The sequence below is a fragment of the Dendrobates tinctorius genome, unplaced genomic scaffold (assembly GCF_039654945.1).
Source record: "Dendrobates tinctorius isolate UK_male_01 unplaced genomic scaffold, ASM3965494v1 ptg000016l, whole genome shotgun sequence".
NCBI classification, from domain to species: Eukaryota; Metazoa; Chordata; class Amphibia; order Anura; family Dendrobatidae; genus Dendrobates; species Dendrobates tinctorius.
In genome coordinates this window covers 32,495,498-32,520,422 of record NW_027361684.1, presented here as the reverse complement: position 1 = coordinate 32,520,422, position 24,925 = coordinate 32,495,498, and the positions used below count along the sequence as shown (strand labels likewise).

The window sequence follows — 24,925 nt, the reverse complement described above, 5'->3', positions numbered from 1 at the left end:
AGTGCTGTGGGGTCATAGATGAGATGAATCTGTGCTGCACTTTATGCACGTGCTCAGTAGTGACCAGTGCTGTGGAGTCATAGATTAGATGAATCTGTGCTGCACTTTATGTCCATGCTCAGTAGTGACCAGTGCTGTGGAGTCATAGATGAGATGAATCTCTGTGCTGCACTTTATGTACATGCTCAGTAGTTATTAGTGCTGTGGAGTCATAGATGAGATGAATCTGTGCTGCACTTTATGTCCATGCTCAGTAGTGACCAGTGCTGTGGAGTCGTAGATGAGATGAATCTGTGCTGCACTTTATGTCCATGCTCAGTAGTGACCAGTGCTGTGGGGTCATAGATGAGCTGAATCTGTGCTGCACTTTATGCACATGCTCAGTAGTGACCAGTGCTGTGGAGTCATAGATTAGATGAATCTGTGCTGCACTTTATGTCCATGCTCAGTAGTGACCAGTGCTGTGGAGTCATAGATGAGATGAATCTCTGTGCTGCACTTTATGTACATGCTCAGTAGTTATCAGTGCTGTGGGGTAATAGATGAGATGAATCTGTGCTGCACTTTATGTCCATGCTCAGTAGTGACCAGTGCTGTGGAGTCATAGATGAGATGAATCTGTGCTGCACTTTATGCACATGCTCAGTAGTGACCAGTGCTGTGGAGTCATAGATTAGATGAATCTGTGCTGCACTTTATGTACATGCTCAGTAGTGACCAGTGCTGTGGAGTCATAGATTAGATGAATCTGTGCTGCACTTTATGTACATGCTCAGTAGTGATCAGTGCTGTGGAGTCATAGATGAGATGAATCTGTGCTGCACTTTATGCACATGCTCAGTAGTGATCAGTGCTGTGGAGTCATACATGAGATGAATCTGTGCTGCACTTTATGTACATGCTCAGTAGTGATCAGTGTTGTGGGGTCATAGATGAGATGAATCTGTGCTGCACTTTATGTACATGCTCAGTAGTGATCAGTGTTGTGAGGTCATAGATGAGATGAATCTGTGCTGCACTTTATGTACATGCTCAGTAGTGACCAGTGCTTTGGAGTCATAGATGAGATGAATCTGTGCTGCACTTTATGTCCATGCTCAGTAGTGACCAGTGTTGTGGGGTCATAGATGAGAAGAATCTGTGCTGCACTGTATGTACATGCTCAGTAGTGACCAGTGCTGTGGGGTCATAGATGAGATGAATCTGTGCTGCGTTTTATGCACATGCTCAGTAGTAACCAGTGCTGTGGAGTCGGGAGTCAGGAAAAGTGAGGAGCCGGAGGTTTGGCTTAGGCTGGTTTCACATTTGCGGACGGAGAGCTGCGGACGTCTTCCGTGAAGCCCCGCCCCCTGCCACGCCTCCTCCTGTCAGCACCGCCGGGGCTTCACGGAGGAAGTCCGCAGCCCTCTGTCTGCAAATGTGAAACCAGCCTTACTGACAGCACAGCCCTGGGGAAAACCCCTTTAACCCCTTCATGACCCAGCCTATTTTGTCCTTAATGACCTGGCCATTTTTGGCAATATTGACCAGTGTCCCTTTATGAGGTAATAACTCAGGAACGCGTCAACGGATCCTAGCGATTCTGAGATTGTTTTTTCGTGACATATTGGGCTTCATGTTAGTGGTAAATAATGGGTCGGTAGGTCGATAATGTTTGCATTTATTTGTGAAAAAAATGGAAATTTGGCGAAAATTTTGAAAATGTCGCAATTTTCACATTTTGAATTTTTATTCCGCTAAACCAGAGAGTTATGTGACACAAAATAGTTAATAAATAACATTTCCCACATGTCTACTTTACATCAGCACAATTTTGGAAACAAAATTTTTTTTTGTTGGGAAGTTATAAGGGTTAAAAGTTGACCAGCGATTTCTCATTTTTACAACAAAATTTACAAAACCATTTTTTTTAGGGACCACCTCACATTTGAAGTCACTTTGAGGGGTCTATATGGAAGAAAATACCCAAAAGTGACACCATTCTAAAAATGGCACCCCTCAAGCTACTCAAAACTACATTCAAGAAGATTATGAACCCTTCAGGTGCTTCACAGCAACTAAAGCAATGTGGAAGGAAAAAATGAACATTTTAATTTTTCCAACAAAAATTTTCTTTTAGCATCAATTTTTTCATTTTCACATGGGCAACAGGATAAAATGGATCCTAAAATTTGTTGGGTAATTTCTCCTGAGTACACCGATACCTCATATGTGGTCATAAACCACTGTTTGGGCGCACGGCAGGGCTCAGAAGGGAAGAAGCGCCATTTGACTTTTTGAATGGAAAATATGCTGGAATATTTAGCGGTTGCCACGTCGCGTTTGGAGAATCCCTGTGCGCCTAAACATTGGAGCTCCCCCACAAGTTGATTAATGGGGGTTTGTTAGCCGCTCTTATTCCTTGTGCTCACACTCCTTTTGCACATGAAAAAGCTCCCCCACAAGTAACCCCATTTTGGAAACTAGACCCTCCAAGGAACTTATCTAGATGCATAGTGAGCACTTTGAACCGCCAGGTGCTTCACAAATTGATCCGTAAAAAAAAAAAAAAGACTTTTTTCACAAAAATTTTCTTTTAGCCTCAGTTTTTTCATTTTCACATGGGCAATGGGATAAAATGGATCTTAAAATTTGTTGGGCAATTTCTCCTGAGTACACCGATACCTCATATGTGGTCATAAACCACTGTTTGGGCACACGGCAGGGTCCCAAAGGGAAGGAGCACCATTTGACTTTTTAAATGGAAAATTAGCTCCAATCGTTAGTGGACACCATGTCGTGTTTGGAGAGCCCCTGTGTACCTAAACATTGGAGCTCCTCCACAAGTGACCCGATTTTGGAAACTAGACCACCCAAGGAACTTATCTAGATGCGTGGTGAGCACTTTGAACCCCCAAGTGCTTCACAGAAGTTTATGACGCAGAGCAGTGAAAATAAAAAAATTATTTTTTTTTTCCTCAAAAATGATTTTTTAGCCCGCATTTTTTATTTTCACAAGGCTAACAGGAGAAATTGGACCACAAAAGTTGTTGTGTAATTTGTCCTGAGTACACCGATAACCCATATGTCAGGGGAAACCACTGTTTGGGCACATGGGAGAGCTCAGAAGGGAAGGAGAGCGATTTTGGAATGCAGACTGATGGGATGTTCTGCGGGCATCATGTTGCGTTTGCAGAGCCCCTGATGTGCCTAAACAGTAGAAACCCCCCACAAGTGACCCCATTTTGGAAACTAGACCCCCCAAGGAGCTTATCTAGATGTGTAGTGAGCACTTTGAACCCCCAAGTGCTTCACAGAAGTTTATAAACGCAGAGCCATGAAAATCAAAAATCATTTTATTTCCTCAAAACTGATTTTTTAGCCCGCTATTTTTTATTTTCACAAGGGTAACAGGATAAATTGGACCCCTAAAGTTGCTGTTCAGTTTGTCCTGAGTATGCTGGCACCCCATATGTGGGAGAGAACCACTGTTTGGGCGCACGGCAGGGCTCAGAAGGGAAGGAGCGCCATTTGACTTTTTGAAAGGAAAATTAGCTCCAATCGTTAGCGGACACCATGTCGTTTTTGGAAAGGATATGTTGTTAAAGGGAAGTCATCAGCAGAAAAGGACCTATTGTTTTAATCAAATTTTTTTGGTTTACATGAGTTTAAAAAATGCACCGTGTTTCCAGAATACTATCTTTATTAAAAATAAGTAAGTAAACTAGTAATTTTGCCATTTTTACACTGTCCACTGGGATGTTTTTAGACTCATTTTCCTGTCCTTTCAGGTAAGGTTAAGAGGAGGTTCCATACCATCAGAGGCAGGATTACAAAAATGTAAAACCTCTATACACAGCTGATAAAGTATAGGCAAAGTCACACCTGGCCCTGCTCCCCCTTCTTTCACAATAATCTTTGTGCAGGTGTATTAGCAACTTTCATACAAAAGGTAGGGTCGGTGGTCTGACCAGTGTGGCCATATACATGTGTTATTTCCTGAAACATAAGGAAGTTAGAGTCTAGAAAAGCCCCAGTGGCCACTGTGAAAATTGGAAGATTCCAATTTTATTTTTTAATACACAATAAATGTTTAAAAAAAAAAATACATTTAACAAGAGTCTATTTTCTGATGATAGCTTCCCTTTAAAACTGGATCATATACTGATAATTGTCACTTTACTATTGGCCAATATGTGCCGTAGTTGTAAGGGATCAGATACTGTAATGATATTAATTGTGTATTATATAACAGATTTTTGTTTCTTTTTAGGGTGCTGTCTCATCACGGCAACCCCTGTCTATAAACTCAATTGGACAATCCCTTTCAATTATGTGGAAATCTGCATTAACTACATAGTGGTGATACTTGCGTTACGCAACTTGACCTAGTTCTCTACCTATTGCTTTTAAATATAAAAAAAAAGTTATAGCCCATAAGGTCATGGGGTTCAAGAAAAAAAAAAAGTCTATTGTCATAAAAGTTAATTCAGTTTACTAGGTTAAAAAAACCAAAAACATTTCACAAAACTCTTCCTATTCCCTAGATACAATTCAAAGTCTGTTGGTAAGTGAGAAAAGCTCAGGAGATATCGTTCTCCCTTGGGAGTATGGAGAACAGCTTGTTCAGTACATTCTGCAAATGTTACTAGGCACCAACGCATCAAAGGAAAGAAAACAATGGTAATCTGATTGGAAAAACCCAATAGTTGAAGGTTTGACCTAGGACTCATAGAACCAGCAATATCAGAGAAGATCAGTTTCTTGAATTATTACAACAGTAGAAGATAAACTCCACACAAGTCATCAGGGGCTTTCAGTGATTATCTTATAATCATAGATTAGGATCTAATAGTGATTAAGGAACAGCGGCCAATATTAGAAAGTTACAAGAGAAGTTTGAAAACTTCTGAAACATCTCGGAAGCCTCCAATCTACACACAGCACACTTGTCTCATTAGTGCTCCAAAAAGTGACAAAATCAGTGGCTTGCAAATTCACATACGGTATTCCCTTTCTTTCGCAAAAATCATTGAAAATACAAATCTGCATCAATTTATTGTCAGAGGTAAAAGCAGTTATTGCAGTTGGGCTTGGCGTTCATTGCATGAAGTCCAATGGATGGATGAACACAGAACTTAAGCACATGCTAAAAAGGAAGAAAAAAATGTTTATAAAATGGAAAGAGGGAGGCATATCTAAAGAAGAATATAATGCTGTCTGCAGAACCTGCAGGGCACAAATCAGATTAGCTAAAGCTGAAAATGAACTGAGGCTTGCAAGAGATGTCAAAAGCAATAATAAAGGATTTTGGGGATATGTCAAAAGTAAAAGAAAAGTCAAAGATGCTATAGGATTTTTACAGGATGAAAATGATGAAATGGTAAGACAGGATGTTGAGAAGGCTGAACTTTTAAATTCCTATTTTGCATCTGTTTTCTCTCAGAAAGGAAATGCAACATCAACTGTTATTCACTGTCCTATTAAGGGAATAGAAGAATCCAGGATATCTATAAACAGAAAGATAGTGAGGAAACACTTAGCTAACCTAAATGAATTCAAGTCTCCAGGTCCAGATGAATTACACCCCAGAGTACTGAAGGAGATAGCAGAAGAAATTTTTGAACCCCTCTCCATAATCTTTGAAAATTCTTGGAGAACAGGAGAAGTGCCAGAAGACTGGAGAAGAGCAAATGTTGTTCCTATCTTCAAAAAGGGGAAGAAGGTGGACCCAGGCAACTATAGGCCGGTGAGTCTGACTTCTATACCAGGAAAGATCTTTGAACAAATTATTAAACAACATGTATGTCAATACCTGGATAAGAATGAAGTGATTAAACAGAGTCAGCATGGGTTTCTAACTAATAAGTCATGTCAGACTAACTTAATTTCCTTCTATGACGGTATCACTGATTGGGTGGATCAAGGAAATGCTGTAGATATAGTATATCTTGACTTCAGCAAAGCATTTGACAAAGTCTCTCATACAATCCTTATTGAAAAAATGACTAAGTATGGAATGGACAAGGCAACTGTTAGGTGGATTCATAACTGGCTTAGTGATCGGACCCAAAGAGTGGTCGTAAATGGCTGCACATCCAGTTGGAAGAATGTCTCAAGTGGGGTACCACAGGGCTCTGTCCTGGGCCCTGTATTGTTCAACATCTTTATCAACGATTTAGATGAAGGAATTGAGGGTAAACTGATTAAATTTGCTGATGACACAAAGCTAGGAGGGATAGCTAATACTAGAGAAGAGAGAGAGAGGATTCAAAAAGATTTAAATAAACTGGAGAAGTGGGCAGCAACTAACAGAATGGTTTTTAACAGGGAGAAATGCAAAGTACTACATCTGGGCAATAAAAATGAAAAAAGCATATATAGAATGGGAGGAATAGGGCTAAGTGACAGCACATGTGAAAAAGACTTGGGTATACTAATAGATCACAGACTGAATATGAGTCAACAGTGTGATGCAGCAGCAAAAAAGGCAAATGCAATTCTAGGATGTATTAACAGAAGCATACAGTCTAGATCACGTGAAGTCATTATTTCCCTCTACTCCTCTTTGGTCAGACCTCATCTGGAATATTGTGTCCAGTTTTGGGCACCACATTTTAAAAAAGACATCAACAAACTGGAGCAAGTTCAGAAAAGAGCGACCAGAATGGTGACCGGTCTGCAAACCCTGTCTTATGAGGAAAGGTTGCAGGATTTGGGAATGTTTAGTTTGCAAAAGAGAAGACTGAGAGGAGACTTAATAGCTGTCTACAAATATCTAAAGGGCTGTCACATTGTAGAAGGATCAACTTTATTCTCATTTGCACAAGGAAAGACTAGAAGCAATGGGATGAAACTGAATGGGAGGAGACACAGATTAGATATTAGAAAAAACTTTTTGACAGTTAGAGTGATCAATGAGTGGAACAGGCTGCCACGAGAAGTGGTGAGTTCTCCTTCAATGGAAGTCTTCAAACAGAGGCTGGACAGACATCTGACTGGGATGATTTAGCGAATCCTGCTTTGAGCAGGGGGTTGGACCAGATGGCCCAGGAGGTCCCTTCCAACTCTACGATTCTATGATTCTATGTTCTGTGATTTCTAATTGACTTGTGGGAAGAGCGGGTTTTCCGGCTCAGGTTTCCTGCAGATGTAGATGAGAAGATACAACGTATAAAAAGCCAGGATTCATGGACTTCGAGTGCGCTGCTGATGTACAAACGGATCCGAAAACAAAATAATTTTTAGTGGTTTATTGGCAACGCGTTTCAGTGTCAAATCTGTGGCTGTCCTGAGGAAGGAGTCAGATTTGACTCTGAACGCGTTGACAAGAAACGACTTCAGATTATTTTGTCTTCTGATCCGTTTGTCCACGAATCCTGGCTTTCTATACGTTGTATACCCAAATGTGGAGGATGCAGAAGCTGACAACCACGCGCACACAGAACCCTACTAGGTCAGCGCATTCCACTGATCATCAACCTTATATACTTGGATAAGACCCTATTGCACTTTGTACATTTTTTTTAGAAGATGGAAGAAGGATTGGAAGTAGGTGATCAATTTATATTTCTTGTCAGTTTAAAGCCCCCGTCACACACAGCGATCTCGCTAGCGTGATCGCTACTGAGTCACAAGTTTTGTGACGCAACAGCGTTCTCACCAGCGAGATCGCTGTGTGTGACAGCTATCAGCGACCGGCCCCCCTGCCGGGTATCACTGATCGTTGTTGAAACGTCTGGACATTTTTGGGGTCGCTGGTCTCCCGCTGGCCAGCACGCATCGCTGCGTGTAACAGGCGGGAGACCAGCAATCAGGATCTGGTAATCAAGGTACATATCGGGTTTCTAAGGGGCGCGCGGCGCCTAGAAACCTGATGTGTACCTTAGTTACCAGCGCGCTGATGCAGGGAGCTGGTAACCAAGGTACACATCGGGTTTATAAGTGCCGCGCGCCCCTTAGAAACCCGATGTGTACCTTGGTTACCAGCTCCCTGCATCAGCGCGCTGGTAACTAAGATACACTGCGGGCAACTAAGCGACATGCGTCGCTTGTTACCCGCGTGTCGCTGGTCCTGATCGCTGGTGAAGCTGCCTGTCTAACAGCTCACCAGCGATCATGTAGCGACACACCAGCGATCCTGACAAGGTGATAGCGTTGTCGGGATCGCTGGTGAGTTGCTATGTGTGACGGGACCCTAAGTCTGAAGCCCATCATTTTCAACTGACGCAGTTGGCAAATTATTGACCCTTTATGTACTGAGGTGGGTCATGCTGCATTCAGAAATTAGCACTAATAAGCTGGCTGTGATTGGTATTGGCATCAATAGTTATATGATATGAAAAATGATGACAGCGATCTCAAATCTGATCACAAAGAGACAATTTCTTCAGCAGATCCCATCCTACTCAGCAATCCAATGTCTGCATCGGCTGACTGGAGGCTTGCTCATGTCTTTGACCGAAGATCCGATGGTTTGACCGAAAAAACATTTCGGTCAAATTTTGACCTTCTTCAGTTACGTACTGTACCAAATACGTGGTAATAGGTAATAAACCTATTGTGAAGGTTCATGTGCTCTTAATTGGGGTGGTCAGTCCCACTGCTTGTTGTAGTATGCTTATAGAAGCCAGTAGATGGGGCAACATATACACATATGCTGTTTACTGGGGAGATCCGTCCCACAGCCTTGTGTTAGCCAGTAGATGGGGCAGGACGTACCTCCAGACACAGTATCCAACTGCATGTCTGTGGATACGGTGTCTGGAGGCACGTCCTTTTGCCCCATCTACTGGCTTCTGTAAGCATAGTACAACAGGCAGTGGGACGGACCACCCCAATTGAGAGCACATGAATCTTCACAATAGGTTTATTAGCTATTACCACGTATTTGGTACAGTAGGTAACTGAAGAAGGTCAAAATTTGACAGAAAAGTTTTTTTTTTACGTACTACAATAAATATTCTTCTGAATATCCTAAAGTTGAGTGCTAGGTTTATAACTTATAGACTACTGTTTTTTAGGCCTTTACATCATATTTGTATATTTAAGGGTCTATTTAAGAATTTTTTCTCCCATTTTTCCAACCAAGTGGGTCTGAAGCAATGGTCACTTGTCCAGTAATCATCAGTTAGGAAGGATCCAGAAGGCGATCTGTTGACAAAAAAGTTGTGCAGAAACAACTTTTTTTTACCCGGCTAAAAAAAAAAGGATATCAACTGGATCCAATTACAAAACTTTGAAGTCTCTGGAAAATAGATTCGTTAAATAGCCATCCCATTTCTTACATTTGAAACTGATCCAGTGATAAAAAAACATATCCTTTTCAAATAGAAAAACAACGGATGGTGATTTAATTAATCTGTTTTCCATAGACTTCAACGTAAAAAAACGGATCTGGCAGAAATCAATTTTTTTCTTTAGCTGCACAAAAAAGTTGTGTCTGCACAATTTTTTAAGTCAGTCAATGGATCTCTGCTGGATCCCTTCCAATGGATGATTACTGGACATGTGAACATAGTCCAACAAAGTCACCAAGTCAACATTTGAAATGGGGCATGTGGTCTAGGCCACAATAAAAGCCACTTTCAGGGCCATTCACACACAGAAGTGGGTAAGTTACACACACCCGCCTTTGCTTTAGGATAAAGGGGAATGCCCCCTTGTGTGTTTGCCTTATGCTACGACAACACATTCCTGCATACGCTACTTTTTGCCAGGGCACTCTAGGCTAATATAATCATACGATTACATAATTAAACCAGCTGTCTCATTATAGAAAATCAACTGGAATTCAGGGCCTAATTAGTCATACAGCAATTAGCATGCTGATGAGCAACTGATGAAAAGCTGCCTGGATTTCAAGTGTGTCAAGACCACCCAGTTATTTAGCAGGCAGGGGGGCACTGAATGGCGAAGCAGAGATTGAATGCCGGACATGTTGATTATATTTCACACACAAGCTACAGTGCCATTATGTTACCTGATCCTCCCAGGCGAGCCCTCTGCACTCCTAGAAGAGAGCAACCCGACCTAATTGTAATGTACAAGTACAAAATACTGAAGGGGTCAGTAACATGTGCTCTGGACTAGGACCACTGTCCGACTTCTTCTGGCAAACAAACAGGTCATGGTCAAGTGGTCTCCAGGGAAGTAGGCCCGAAATAAAGAAAGGAAATGTGTAGAAGCCATAACAAGACTTATTCTTTACAAAGCACTGTCCTGATCCTGTGCGGGTTAAAGTTCATTGAAGCTCCAAGGGTTATCCATACAAAGTAGCTCTCCTCACTGAAATTAATTATGGAGGAGCCAATTTGCCCTCAGGTTCCCTGTTCTCGTACTGGTTACACGCCACTGCCAACAACCGTACAGTACATTGCTTTACCAAGAATTGCCAGCAGCGGACACTGACTACAAACAAGGAGGACAGAAAGGCTCACCGCAAAGAAAACAAAAATGTCATGTCATGAAGAAAAAAATAAAGTCATAGCCATCACTCCCATAAACTTTAAATTCAGTGTGGCCTTCACTCCATTAAAAAAAGAGAACATGGACACCAGTCTCATCATTGGTGAAGTCCTTAATAATTATCAAGACACTTCTCATTATGGGGTGCAGGGTCTTTTCAACAACAAAAAAAATGTAACTTGATAACTAAGGTCTCTGTTTGCTCATAGATTAAGGGGTTTATTTGATTTTTCCATGCTTTAATGGGGTTGTTTGATTTTTACCAAACCATGGCACAATGTCTTGGCGCCCACCTCAAATAGGCGTATATGGACAAAAATAATTTATCTGAGATTACAGTGACCCCCCCCCGTCCGCATCAATACGGTCAATGGCCCCATTAGAGCAAAATCTCCACATTCATATTTCCAGGGCTTCAGACGTGAGCCACGATGGAGCCACTGACCGTGGACTAAAACGCTTTGTGAACACAGCCTTATCAGTTGTCAGGTATAGACGTGTATATGTAGACACCCCACCCCTGTTACGTACCAGTCCTTGTATCAGGGCTTCTTTCCTTAATTAAAATGCCGTCCTAAAGTAAAAGTAATTATCGTATTTACATTTCTTCCGAACGTTAAAACTAAATGAAGCGAGTGGCATGAGTCTGAGCTGAAACTGCCACACCTGCTAAATAACTATAATTAAACAGAGGAGAAAGTTCCTAACCTTAATTGTAGTTCCCAGAAAACCTTTACAGAGACAAAATGCAGTTCCTAGCCGGGGCCTTGCTTGCCTAAGGGCAAGACGATTCCATTGATAAAAGGGTTTGTAAGGTGTTTACACTACTAAATTATAGCTCCTGACTGCTGGACCTGTTCCTATAGTGCGCACGTCATACCACTCAGCCAACAACGTATCACCATCACGGGAGACGGAAACCAGCACAACCGCTGGAGAGCTATTTTATATTGAGAACATGCTGTTTTTGTGAGACCTCGGATGCGTTTCTCCCGCTCCCCGAGTTCCATCCGTGTTTTTAGCAGAGTTTCAGAAGGGGGTCATCAGAGTATGGTCCATGTTTCAGCAGTTTTTCTCGGATGAGAAACAGAAAAAAAAAAAAACTTCTATGCATCAGTCCGTGATAGCAAGGACCTATAGGTGTTCATTGCCGATTTCGTCAGACATTCGGATCCATCTTGGCTGCGCACATTTAAAAATGAACAAACTGATCCAGAAATATTATACCGGAACAAACTTCCTATAAAATGGCCTTATGCTCCGTCTATTAATCAAAAATGGTAGTTTTTACAAAATAAGCCCTGAATGAGTGCCTAATGTAGGGTTCCAAGGGCAAACTAGACTGGTCCAGCAGAAGTAGAGTGAGATTTCCGAAAGTACAGAAGCCTTTGTAGACCGGGTGTAATACGCCGACTGTCGGTGAAGCTAGTAGGCATCACACATTGGAATATGGATATTTTGTAATGTATTGCAGAAAAGATCAGAGGATCGTCTGTACAAGTCCCATATTGGGACTAAAAGGCTTTGTAAAAGAAAAAAATATACAAGTAGAAAAATAAACACTTTTCTAGCCTTTGGTAAACAAACTTTAATTTGATCACTTTATTTACCCCACAAAGGAAATACTGTTGTCAAAATAAAACCCGAATAGCTGTTGTTGTTTTGTTTTTTTGTGTTCTGTCTGCGAAAAAAAGAGGGGAAAAAAGTCTTGTGCACGACAAAATAAAACTAATGAAAACTATAAAGCATCCCACAAATACAAAGACCCTTGTCCAGTTCAGTTCATTCATATGCAAGAAGATCATTTTAAGGGGTTGTCTGCTACTGTACAACACCTCATTATGGGCTCAGGGTGGTGAAGGAAAAAACTAAACAAAAAAAAACTACGGTATAGCTATGGTTTCTTCTGCTCCGACAGAATGTGAAGGCTGCAGCCGATCAGCAGCCACCGGTTGGCAGTAGCGGTCACATGATGTCCCCTGCTAGGGGAGGAAGCCAGACGGCTGCTGGAGGACACAGCGACAATTACAGAGGAGCGGAGTTGGTCTGAGAGGTGAGTAGGGATTTTTTTTTTTTCATTTCTCCAGCCCCTGGAGCTACTGAGATGTATAGCAGCGGACAACCCCTCTAATGATCCCCTACAATTATGCTAGCATGTTACTAGAATTGCAATATGAATGCTGTAGAAACACCCCCCCCCCCCCCAACAATAATTTTTTTTCTTTCCACTACAAGCTGCATTTAATCTGGAAACTTGACAGACATTAAAACCAGATATGAGATTGCAAAACAGATTATTTTAACATTTCTTGTGACTTGGTGAAACAAAAATTTACAAGTGGAAGATAATCAACATACAGATACTTAAACACAATGGCAAAAAATGGTGTAAAGAGTTACAGACCCCAGTGGGTAAGATAGTGTAGTGCCCACTTATGGTGCACCGCCTACTTGACTGATTGCTATTGTACACAGCAGAAGAATAGAGCTCCTGACCTCTACAGGCTGGGGAAGGGTTAAAACACTTCATACTAAATGCATCAAAACTACAAGCGCATCTTACCCCCCCCCAAACAAGTTTTGTTCCCCCACTCACTAAAATCCTGTTCGCTTGAGCTCAGAGCATATTTTTGGCATAACTCACTTATCAGGTGCCTTTCACTCTATGTATCTTATAGGACGGGTCTTTTAAGGTGAACTTGTGGTTTTAGATTTAAGGAAATACTTTTATGTCTCAACCCATCGACACAGTGTTCATTACTTTGCTCAATCATTTACCGATGAAACATTCTGCAACTTGCCACATCCTGTATTAAATCATTAAACTGAACCCAAAATATATTGGGAAATGCCCAATTCTGCATAACAGAAAAATGTATATCCTTCACATAGATCTTGTTTATATTCTTAGTGAGTTACGGGAAGCTTGAAGAGAAGACATGAATTGTACATGCAGTAATAACATATGGAAGAAACAAGGGTTACCCCACCAAATGCAGATCTGCTCTACTTACAGCTAAGAATTAAGTGTCCCAAATGTGTGCGCACTCATAACCAATCTCATTTTAATGAACAGTGACTACACATCACAGCTACCTTATACCATGGAGAATGAGTATGGGGTTCTCTCATTGTCAAAATTACTAAGCTTCCTATTAACGAGACCCCCGCTGATGAAAACAGCCTCATTATCCTCATCACAGAGGAAGAGGACATGGTCTCCTCTAGTGCTACCCATTGGAAGTAGCAAGCCAATAAATCAATATTGACCCATTAATCCCGTCCCGACATTGGACATACCGGTACCTCCTGCCAACACACCAGGATTTGTAGCAGTATTTTGTGCTGCAAATCCTGAGCGTGTGCACATACCCTTAGGAATGACTGATGACCGAGATCCCCGTTCTAGTGGATAAATGATAGGTCTTTTTTGGGAAGACTCCTTCAATGAATATCAACTCTGACATTGTCATTCTAAAATTCTTCATTCTACGATCTTTCAAACGCAACGTTGTAGATTTCTAATTCTGGTTTCGGCAGGTCCCATATATCCGCACGCATGAACGGATGTGTATATAAATGCATGAATAAAATTACAAAGCTCACATTATTGACATAAAAGCAACTGAGTGACACAAGAAGGGCTGGAAAAACACAAATGGTTTACCTGGGACATCAATTAATCTCTTATAAACATTCAAGAAGGCAGCTTCAGCTTCTTTGCTTCTTTTACTTAATGCATCGATCTACAAATAAGAAAGAATATGTTATTATTTTATACGATCTCTGGTCAAATCATTTCCAGTCCTCATAGACGCCTCCTTCCTATACAGCCACTATGCAAGAAAAAAAATGCAATTAATCCAGGCAAGACAGACCGGTCATCCTGCTCATGCTATGCACTTAAATGGAAAGATTTTACTATTTTTTCATAAAGTGTGATTTTGCAATAGTCATTTCCATGGATTGTGTATTTTTTTACTGATATGTTGGTTAGGTTAATCTGTTTTACATTTATTCACATACTATAATGTTACTTTGTTTTATACATCTGGATTCTACCAATAATTTACTATGCTTCTTCAGTAATGGTTTTACACTGTGTGCAAAACATGACATGGCAAATGTCCTTTTCATATCTATTAATAATTTTACCAAAAAATAAATAAAAACCACAAACGCTTTATTAAGAATAGACTTGTGTTACTTTAAATGGGTTATTTGGAACAATTTTTTTGTTTACTATGGGTCAGGTAGATGCTAATTACAGTATCTGCATGTTCTGCCCGATGTTGATCTCTGCTGGCATAGACCGTTCATGGTGGCGATTCTACGGTTTCCACTGACGTCAGGTCCAAAGAGCAGCTGCTTCTCATCTGCTCTGTTGATGGTGCATCACTGTCAATGTCATGGTGATTGACAGCAGGCTCCCCACTTCTTAACTGCGGGGAGCCGGCGGTCAGTCAGGATAACGTTGGCAGTCAAACTCCATCACCAATGCAGCCTGGATAGGAAGAGCCGCTCTGTTGTGAAGCAGCAGAGTCGCCAGCACAAGCTTTCTGTGACTGGTCTGAGCATGAAGTGTCTATAACTGCAGTGTTCCACCCCATCTATCATCAGACAAGGAGGAGACACATCAGAGCTAGCGGGGCCATTTAATTGGCAAGAAAATCATCCAAAGCCCTTCCTAGGTACAGAGGGACATAAGAATGCATATGTAGAGAAGGCTATTACACTACGAACCCTCATAGGAGCAGTGACCATGATGAGAGCTCCAAGAGAGGCACTCACCGATTTCTCAATATATCACAGTGCAATTAAGCTAAATTAAGACAAAACTGTTAAAGCAAAGATAAATTTAATTTAAAGGGGTTGTCTACTACTGGGGCAATCCCTTCTTAATCAGAATGTTCGGCCCCGTGTTGTTGGTACTCGCTTTTCCCGCGGCGCACATATGGTGTTGTGACAAGTGAGCATGGCACCTAATCAACGCTAGCGCCACTACTCCCACCTTCAGATAAATCGAACATGAAGAGGATGCCAGAGATCAGCTGCAGCCCGGACTTCCTCTTCTTGTTCGATTTGTCTGAAGGCGGAGACAGTGACGCCGGCACTGATTGGGCAAAGGCGTCACAATACCGCACAAAATCACCGGGGATAGTGAGTACCGACACAGCGAGAACGGCGCCAGGCAAGGGTGAGGAGTATAGGCTTTATTATTTTATCGGGGTTAAGTGAGGTGTATGAGAAGAAGTTGTCCGAGTGGAGGACAATTTCTTTAATTTGTTTTCAGAAAGTATCACCATTTTCTCCCTTCTGGAGTAGAACTAAATTTGCATAATACCCCTCCCCAAGGGGTACATTAGCTGGATCTCTGTAGAAAAATCAGAATGCCCCTGTGCCTCACATCATAGTCATTCCTAGCACCCAACTTAGAACCCTGCTCTGTACTAACCAGAAGCAAAAACTTCAAAACCACTGTCTACAGAAGTTGCTGGTTAGGCTAATATCCATATTCATGGCTAAAACTTCTTCAAAAACTCTCCTCCGTTGGGTGAAATGATTTTTAAGCAGACTTAAAGGGGTCTTCCCACAGACAAAACTTAATTTTAATCAATAGATCTTGGAATAGTAATAATTTCCACAATTGGATGTGTTTAAATTAAATGTTCCTGTGCTGAGATAATGTTATAAATGTGCCCCTGCTGTGTACTGTGTAATAACTGTGTCTGACCGTACAGGGACATGGTCTGATTCTACCACAGCTCCTAGGTAGCGAAGGAAGCAAAGGAGAGGATACAGACATTACAGTATGGGATTGCAGCTGATTCTTTGTGAGGTAAAACATTTCCCTGCCTGTTTTTAACCCCTTAAGCCCCAAGGGTGGTTTGCACGTTAATGACCGGGCCATTTTTTACAATTCTGACCACTGTCCCTCTATGAGGTAATAACTCTGAAACGCTTCCATGGATCCCGGTGATTCTGACATTGTTTTCTCGTGACATATTGTACTTCATGCTAATGGTAAAATTTCATTAAAATAACTTGCGTTTATTTGTGAAAAAAACAGAAATTTGGCGAAAATTTCGCAATTTTCCAACTTTGAATTTTTATGCCCTTAAATCACATAGATACGGCACACAAAAAACTTGATAAGTAACATTTCCCACATGTTTACTTTACATCAGCACAATTTTGGAACCAAAATTTTTTTTTGTTAGGAAGTTATAAGGGTTAAAAATTGACCAGCGATTTCTCATTTTTGCAACACCATTTTATTTTTACGGACCACATCACATTTGAAGCCACTTTGAGGGGTCTATATGATAGAAAATACCCAAAAGTGACACCATTCTAAAAACTGCACCCCTTAAGGTGCTCATAACCACATTCAAAAAGTTTATTAACCCTTTAGGTGCGTCACAGGAACTTTTTTGAATATCTAAAAAAAAAAAATGAACATTTAACTTTTTTTCACAAAAAAATACTTCAGGTACAATTTTTTTTATTTTACCAAGGGTAACAGGAGAAATTGGACTGCAAAACTTATTGTGCAATTTGTCCTGAGTACGCTGATACCTGATATGTGGGTGGGAACCACTGTTTCGGCGCATGGCTGAGCGCAGAAGGGAAGGAGCGCCGTTTGACTTTTTCAATGCAAAATTGGCTGGAATTCTGATCGGACGCCATGTCACGTTTGGAGAGCCCCTGATGTACCTAAACAGTGGAAACCCCCCACAAGTGACCCCATTTTGGAAACTAGACCCCCCCAAGGAACTTATCTAGATATGTGGCGAGAACTTTGAACCCACAAGGGCTTCACAGAAGTTTATAACGTACAGCGGTACAATTAAAAAAATCATACTTTTTCCACAAAAATGATCTTTTCACCCCCAATTTTTAATTTTCCCAAGGGTAACAGGACCCTAAAAGTTATTGTGCAATTTGTCCTGAGTACGCTGATTCCCGACATGTGGGGGTAAACCACTATTTGGGCGCATGGCAGAGCTCGGAAGGGAAGCAGAGCCATTTGACGTTTTTGGCTGGAATTGAGATCGGACACTATGTCGCAATTGGAAAACCCCTGATGTACCAAAACAGTGGAAACCCCCCACAAATGACACCATTTTGGAAACTAGACCCCCCCAAGGAACTTATCTAGATGTGTGGTGAGAACTTTGAACCCCAAGGGCTTCACAGAAGTTTATAACATACAGCCGTACAATTAAAAAATCATATTTTTTCCACAAAAATGATCTTTTCACCCTCAATTCTTATTTTTCCAAGGGTAACAGGACCCTAAAAGCTATTGTGCAATTTGTCCTGAGTCCGCTGATACCCCACATGTGGGGGTAAACCACTATTTGGGTGCATGGCAGAGCTCGGAAGGGAAGCAGCGCCATTTGACGTTTTTGGCTGGAATTGAGATCGGACACCATGTCGCGTTTGGAGAGCCCCTGATGTACCAAAACAGTGGAAACCCTCCACAAATGACACCATTTTGGAAACTAGACCCCCTAAGGAACTTATCTAGATGTGTGGTGAGCACTTTGACCCCTCCAGTGCTTCACAGAAGTTTATAACGCCCGGGCGTGAAAATAAAAAAATCGTATTTTTTCCACAAACATGATCTTTTAGTCCCCATTTTTTTTATTTTCCCAAGGGTAACAGGAGAAATTGGACCCCAAAAGTTGTTGTCCAATTTGTCCTGAGTACGCTGACACCCCATATGTGGGAGAAAACTACTGTATGGGCACACGTCGGGGCTCGAAAGGGAAGTAGTGACGTCTTGGAATGCAGACTTTGATGGAATGGTCAGCGGGTGTCATGTTGCCTTTGGAGAGCCCCTAATGTACCTAAACAGTGGAAACTCCCCACAAGTGACCCCATTTTGGAAACTAGACCCCCCACGGAACTTATCTAGATGTGTGGTGAGCACTTTGAACCCCCAAGTGCGTCACAGAAGTTTATAACGCCCGGGCGTGAAAATAAAAAAATCATTTTTTTTCCACAAAAATGATATTTTTGCCCCCAATTTTTTATTTTCCTAAGGGTAACAGGAGAAATTGGACCCCAAAAGTTGTTTTGCAATTTGTCCTGAGTACGCTGATACCCCATATGTGGGGGTAAAACACTGTTTGGGCGCATGGCAGAGCTTGGAAGGGAAGGAGCACCATTTGACTTTTTCAACTCAGAATTGGCTGGAATTGAGATCAGACGCCATGTTGCATTTGGAGAGCACCTGATGTGCCCAAACAGTGGAAACCCCCAATTATAACTCCAACCCTAACCCCAACACACCCCTAACCCTAATCTCAGCCCTTGCCCTAACGGGAAAATGGAAATAAATACATTTTCTTTTAATTTTATTATTTTTCCGTAACTAAGGGGGTGATAACGGGGGGTTTGATTTACTATTTATGGCGGGTTTTATGTTTGGCAACTGTTGCACGCTAAAAGACGCTTTTTATTGTAAAAATAGTTTTTGCATCACCACATATTGAGAGCTATAATTTTTCAGTATTTTGACCCACCGAGTCATGTGAGGTCTTATTCTTTGCGGGACGAGTTGACGTTTTTACTGGTGCCATTTTCGGGCACCTGACATTTTTTGATCGCTTTTTATTCCGATTTTTGGGACGCAGAATGAACGAAAACCAGCGTTTCATGAATTTCTTCTGGGGGGTGCGTTTACACCGTTCCGCGTGCGATAAAATTGACAAAGCGGCTTTATTCTTCGGGTCAGTACAGTTGCAGCGATACCTCATTTAGGTCTTTTTTTATGTTTTGTCGGTTTTATGCAATGAAAACTATTTTATATAAAAAATAATTATTTTTGCATCGATTTATTCTGCGAGCTATAACTTTTTTATTTTTTCGCTGATGATGCTGTATGGCGGCTCGTTCTTTGCGGGACAAGATGACGTTTTCAGCGGTACCATGGATATTTATATGCGTCTTTTTGATTGCGCGTTATTGCACTTTTTGTTCGGCGGTATGATAATAAATCAATATTTTTTGCTTCATTTTTTATTTTTAAAGGGGTTTGCTAAAGGGGTTAACTAATGGGACAGTTTTATAGGGCAGGTCATTTTTTGCTTAGGTTTTTATTTTTAATTTTTAAGGGGTTCGCTAAAGGGGTTAACTAGTGGGACAGTTTTGTAGGGCGGGTCGTTACGGACGCCGCGATACGAAATATGTGTACTTTTATTGTTTTTTTTTATTTCCAAAAAATGAATTTATTAGGGGAATATTTTTTTTTTTTCTAATTTATTTGGCGATTTTAAAAAAAATTATTTTAACACTTTTTTTTTTCTTTTTAACTTTATTACATTGTCCCAGGTGGGACATCACTGTCCTGTGACAGATCCCTGATCTGTCACATCACAGATCACTGTGACAGATCAGCGATCTGTCACAGGCAGTGCAGCAGGCTTCCTCATGCCTGTGCTTTGCAGGCATGAGGAAGCCAGCTCCCTGCAGGCCCCCGAAGGCCCCCTTCACCATCTTGGATTCGGGGGCCTGCAGGGAAGGAGCACCCTGCAGCAGCGCTGCACATTGCGCTGCCGTGGGGGTCTCAGGGAAGCACGGAGGGAGCCCCCTCCCTGCTGATGCTTCCCTTTAATCCCCGGTACACCGCGATCATGTTTGATTTCCGTGACCGCCCCTGACACATTGTGCCGGGTGTCAGCTGTGATAATCAGCTGACACGGCGCCGCTGATCGCTATTACATACTATCCCGTCTCTGGGAATTAAGTCCCAGGGCACATGGACGGGATAGTACGTCTCATGGCAGAAAGGGGTTAAACATTATTTTACCTCCATGAAAGAATGATTTGTGATGCCAATGTTGTCCTGTCTGTATCTTCTCTTTTGCATCCTCCCCTGCCCAGGAGCTGTGGTATGATCAGACCATGTTCCTGTACGGTCAGACACAGCCATTACACAGTACACGGCAGGGGCACATTTATAAGATTATCTCGGCACAGGAACATTTTATTTAAACAAAACCAAATGTGGAATTTATTATTATTCCAAGATCTATTGATTAAAATTAAGTTTTGTTTGTGGGAAAATCCCTTTAAAGATCATTATTCTCTGCAGCACACCACCCTGTGTAAGCAGAATATGCGATGCTGAGAACAATGACAGTCCATGCTCAAAGAATGATCTATATAGTACAGTATAGCTATCTATAGACAGCATAAGGGAGATGAGACAGACTCTTCTGGAGGGCAGTTTGTTCCTCTGCGACATGTTTGGGAAATAAACAACCTGAAACTTTAGAATGAATGCCAATCTGAAGTTTCCTTTTCCTATTATCTACTGTAACCTTATGACTGAAATGACATCTGTCAGCATTTGCGTTCTCAGATCATACTTTTTAATATGTGTTCCTAAAATCACAGACGAAATGCTCAATTGTAATAGTTATCAGTATCACTAATAGGTGAGTACGCGTATACGTTTAGTAAAGAGAAAAATCAGAAATTCCACAGAATGATAGCTGTAAAGAAAAAAAAATATGTGAAGGTGAATCTAGTTTCTGGGAAGCGTTATTGTAAGCATTAAATTTGTATGTCTGCAAAGAATCAGAGAATGTACTTTCAACAGATAACTTGCTTTTCTAATATTCTGGCAAAAAGTCAGTACGATAAAGTATCAGCTTGCGCTTCCTGGCGTGATCTATCCCAGTGTATGATTGCAGGAGATATGCAGCTACATTGACAAGTATAAATTGAATTTCACTGCATACTCTTCCCCTAACGGTGGTTAGTGCTGAATTTTTCATATTTCTTTTCCACTGTTGAATATTTGAGTATCGTTTTATGAAATATGCGGTTTCCTCAGATGGTACGTGACAGGACTAATGGAAAATGCATTCTTTCCCATCCCCGATACATGTTTGAATTACATTATATAGCCGGCTGACCCCATTATTAAATAGTGTAAAACAGCACTTATCGTTATTAATGGGGCCAAGAAAATGCATTATCCACAGAGGCTACGAGCTGGCAATTAGGCCAGGCCTAAGACGGATCAGCCAGGAGACCTTGCAGCAAGTTCTGTAAAACACAGACTAACCTAAATAATGTGTAATACACCGGTAAAGAAAAAATAGACATTTGGTACTTTTTAATGGCAAACGTAAAGGGGTACTCCTTTCTAGAGTTGAGTGAATATGTTTGGAGTTGGTCGCCGAATGTGAATTTGCCATATTCGAGCCATACTGGTACCCTATACGTGCCGAATTTATGTTTTATGATCAATTCAGACTATGTTCGGTAATTTCTACTCCCATTGACGTTCGGCGAATATTGCGAAAATAATATTCGCCGCCGATCGTAATCGGAACCTAATTTTGAAAAATTTGCTCAACTCTACTCCTATTATTTTATATGCCAGAAATATGTCATAAGGAGTTCAACCTGCACCTACTGGAAGAATAGGGGTCCAGATCAGGGGCTGACGTATCATTGGTGCAACCCATGCGGCAGAGGAAAACGGGCCCATCTCCACCTCCGAAGAAGGTGGAATTTGTGAATTATGACCAACTATTGGACTGCTAAGGGCCCAAATACTGTTCTTGCACAGGGGCCCTATTCTGTCTGTAGCTACCATTTGCTTAATTATGGAGGAAGCATTTTCCCTAAACAGCTATGGAAATGTGGCTGTGATTGTGCGCACCCACTATTTTTTTATGTCTATGAGGATTGATCACCTTGTGAATTAGCAGACAGGGAAAGAAAAACCCCAATTCTGTAGAAGGCGATTTTCTCTTGCATCTCTGTTACATTCAGGGCAATCCATATATCTATGACGGGAGTACCCGACCCCTTTTAAGACAGCATCGCATTTTCCTGCCAAAATTAGGAACTAATCGAAAAAAAGCAAGACTCATCATACTTGTAATTATACTTCAGTTCTAGAAGTAAATAATAAAATGATGGCTGCCTGCAGCCACCACTATGGGGGGCATAAAAGTTTCATGGAGACTGACTTATGTAGTGCAATGAGAGCTGTGTGACTGGCTCCACAAAGTCCTTCCTAGAGATGGCTGCGGGCAGCAATACTGTGATCAATTTATTATGGCCGTGTTACGGAAAGCAGGGGATTTGGAGCAAAAAAATCAGAGCTTTGACTTCTGTAAAAATAAATGAATAAAACTGCACAGAATTTGAGAGCAGAATTTTTAGGGAAATATGAAAAAAATCTGCCAATATTTTAAGAATCTGAAACAATTAATAGTGTTCGTGCAATTTCACTAATCGGGGAACGTGATCTTTTGCTCCGTGCTCGCTATGAAGGTTCCAGCTTTTACAGATTCACATGCCCAACAGCAAAGTTTCCCAGGAAACGGATTTCACTTGTTGGCAACAGTCTGAAGATGAGTGCGGCTTGTAGCAGCCAAGAGCACTAATCCTACAAGTGCAGACATAAGAAAAAAAATAGAAATTGGCCGGTTACCGTAAATAAAATAACCAGTCTGGCAAATGCAACCAATAATTATTCTACAACCAGGCCACATACACATTACCAAATAAAAGCTCCACATTAATACAAATCACAGTTTTTCTTCAATGCAGGACCTGAATAGAAATGGTTTCTCTACTCTGAGAAAAAGCAAGAATTAAATTAAAATATGTTATAATAGAACAGGGAAGGGGAGTAAGATGGGCGAGATCGGAAAAGGAATCAGGAGCTATACCAACAAAGGAAGTAACGAGTCCCAAAGGCAAATTGTTGTCAGAGTCCTTGACTGGGACCCCAACAGGAGGTCGGTCAACAGACGACGCAACACACACAACAGGATGGAAAAGGTGAAAGGAAGGCCCTAGCGATAGGGAATGAAGGATGGTCACCACCTGAGAGCGGCCTGAGCCTGTCCCTACATTCCTCTAACACCCTATGAAGGTCCTTCCCCCTGCTGCTGTCTGGAACCTAACACTAGGGATTAGGTTCCAGTCAGCAGCAGGGGGAAGGACCTTCATAGGGTGTTAGGGTGTCTCTTCCCTAGCTAATGCACTGGCCGGCAAGGAGCACTAGCCTTTGCCACTGCAGATTGTCACTTTTCCCTGTGTGTACAAACACCAAAAGGGACTAGGAGAAAAAAAAACACCACAGTTGGCTTATATGCACCCCCGATGGTTCAAAAGGAAAAAAGGTTAAACTGAGTGGAACCAGAAGTGCCACCAATCTAAAAATGGATCGTGACAGACAAATGTGCCGAGTTGATGTACTTTCGCAAGACACTGTATATATACAGTATATGTGTGTCTGTGTATATTTGAACATGGTATGTAATGACATTATGGTGTTCAATGGAGAATGAAAAAGAAGAGATTGAACAAGGAAATGGCATCACGATTCGTTTTTTTAAATAATATATATTTTTATTTAGCTCTATGGATTTAAAAAAAAAAAAAAACGCATAAAAAACGCATGTATTTTACACTGCGTTGTTCTTCCAAGAGATGCAGAAACCTTGCAGAAAATTCTGGATCAGGATCGCAGCCGATTCTTTTGGTGAGGTAAAGTATGTCTAAAAACAAGCAGCAAATGTTTCATCTCACATAAAGAATCATCTGTGATTCTGTGTTGTAATGTCTGTATACTCTCTTTTGCTTCCTCCCCTGCCCTGGAGAGGTGGTATGATCAGACCATGTCCATGTACGGTAAGACACAGCCATTACACAGCACACAGCAGGGGCACATTTATAAGATTATCTCAGCACAGGAACATTTTATTTAATCACATCCAATTGTGGAACTTAGTATTCCAAGATCTAATAATTAAAATGTACTTTGTTTGTAGAAAAACCCCCTTCCTTTAATGTAGACAAAATAAAGGCTGGCTTGGAATTAAGCCCGTCTCACATAGCGAGATCGCTGAAGCGTCACTGATTTTGTGACGCAACAGCGATCTCGCTACATGTGACACATAGTAGCGACCGGCCCCCCCTGCTGGATATCGCTGATCGTGCTCGAATGTCCTGGGCCATTTTTTCATCGTCTGTGTCCCGCTGGCAAGCGCGCATCGCTGCGTTTGACCCCGATGAGCGACCTCGTTGGTGACCCAGAACTCAGGGACGCAGGCGGGAATCATCAGAATTGCTGCTGTGTGACAAGGTCCCAACGACCGCCGAGGTCGTTATACGGATCGCCGGATCGTTGCTGCGTCGCTGGTGAGATCTGCCTGTTTGGCAGCTCACTAGCAACCATTTAGCGACGCACCAGCGATCCTTACCAGGTCGTCTCGTTGTCGAGATCGCTGGTGCGTCGCTAAGTGAAACGGGACCCTTAAACTTGTCTATAATCTTTTATGCATACAACACAAGTGAGGTCATTCAGAACGCAGATGACAAAGCATCCTATAGGGAATAGTCACCGCTATGGTTCTCCCTGAATGCCAGGTAGTATTTAAAAAAAACGACGAACAGACATTCGATAATTTTATTTTGGTTGCGGGATTTGTAT

General features: G+C 41.6%; 1 protein-coding gene across 3 annotated transcripts in view; it reads right to left on the bottom strand.

Annotated features, from left to right (window-relative positions):
* Window positions 1-24,925, bottom strand: part of CUX1 (cut like homeobox 1) — a 441,317-nt gene that overhangs the window by 263,226 nt on the left and 153,166 nt on the right. For all 3 annotated transcript variants that reach the window (XM_073565621.1, XM_073565622.1, XM_073565623.1), the window contains exon 4: window positions 14,114-14,192. In XM_073565621.1, the coding sequence (XP_073421722.1) occupies window positions 14,114-14,192 (79 nt within the window). The remainder of the gene's footprint in view (window positions 1-14,113; window positions 14,193-24,925) is intronic.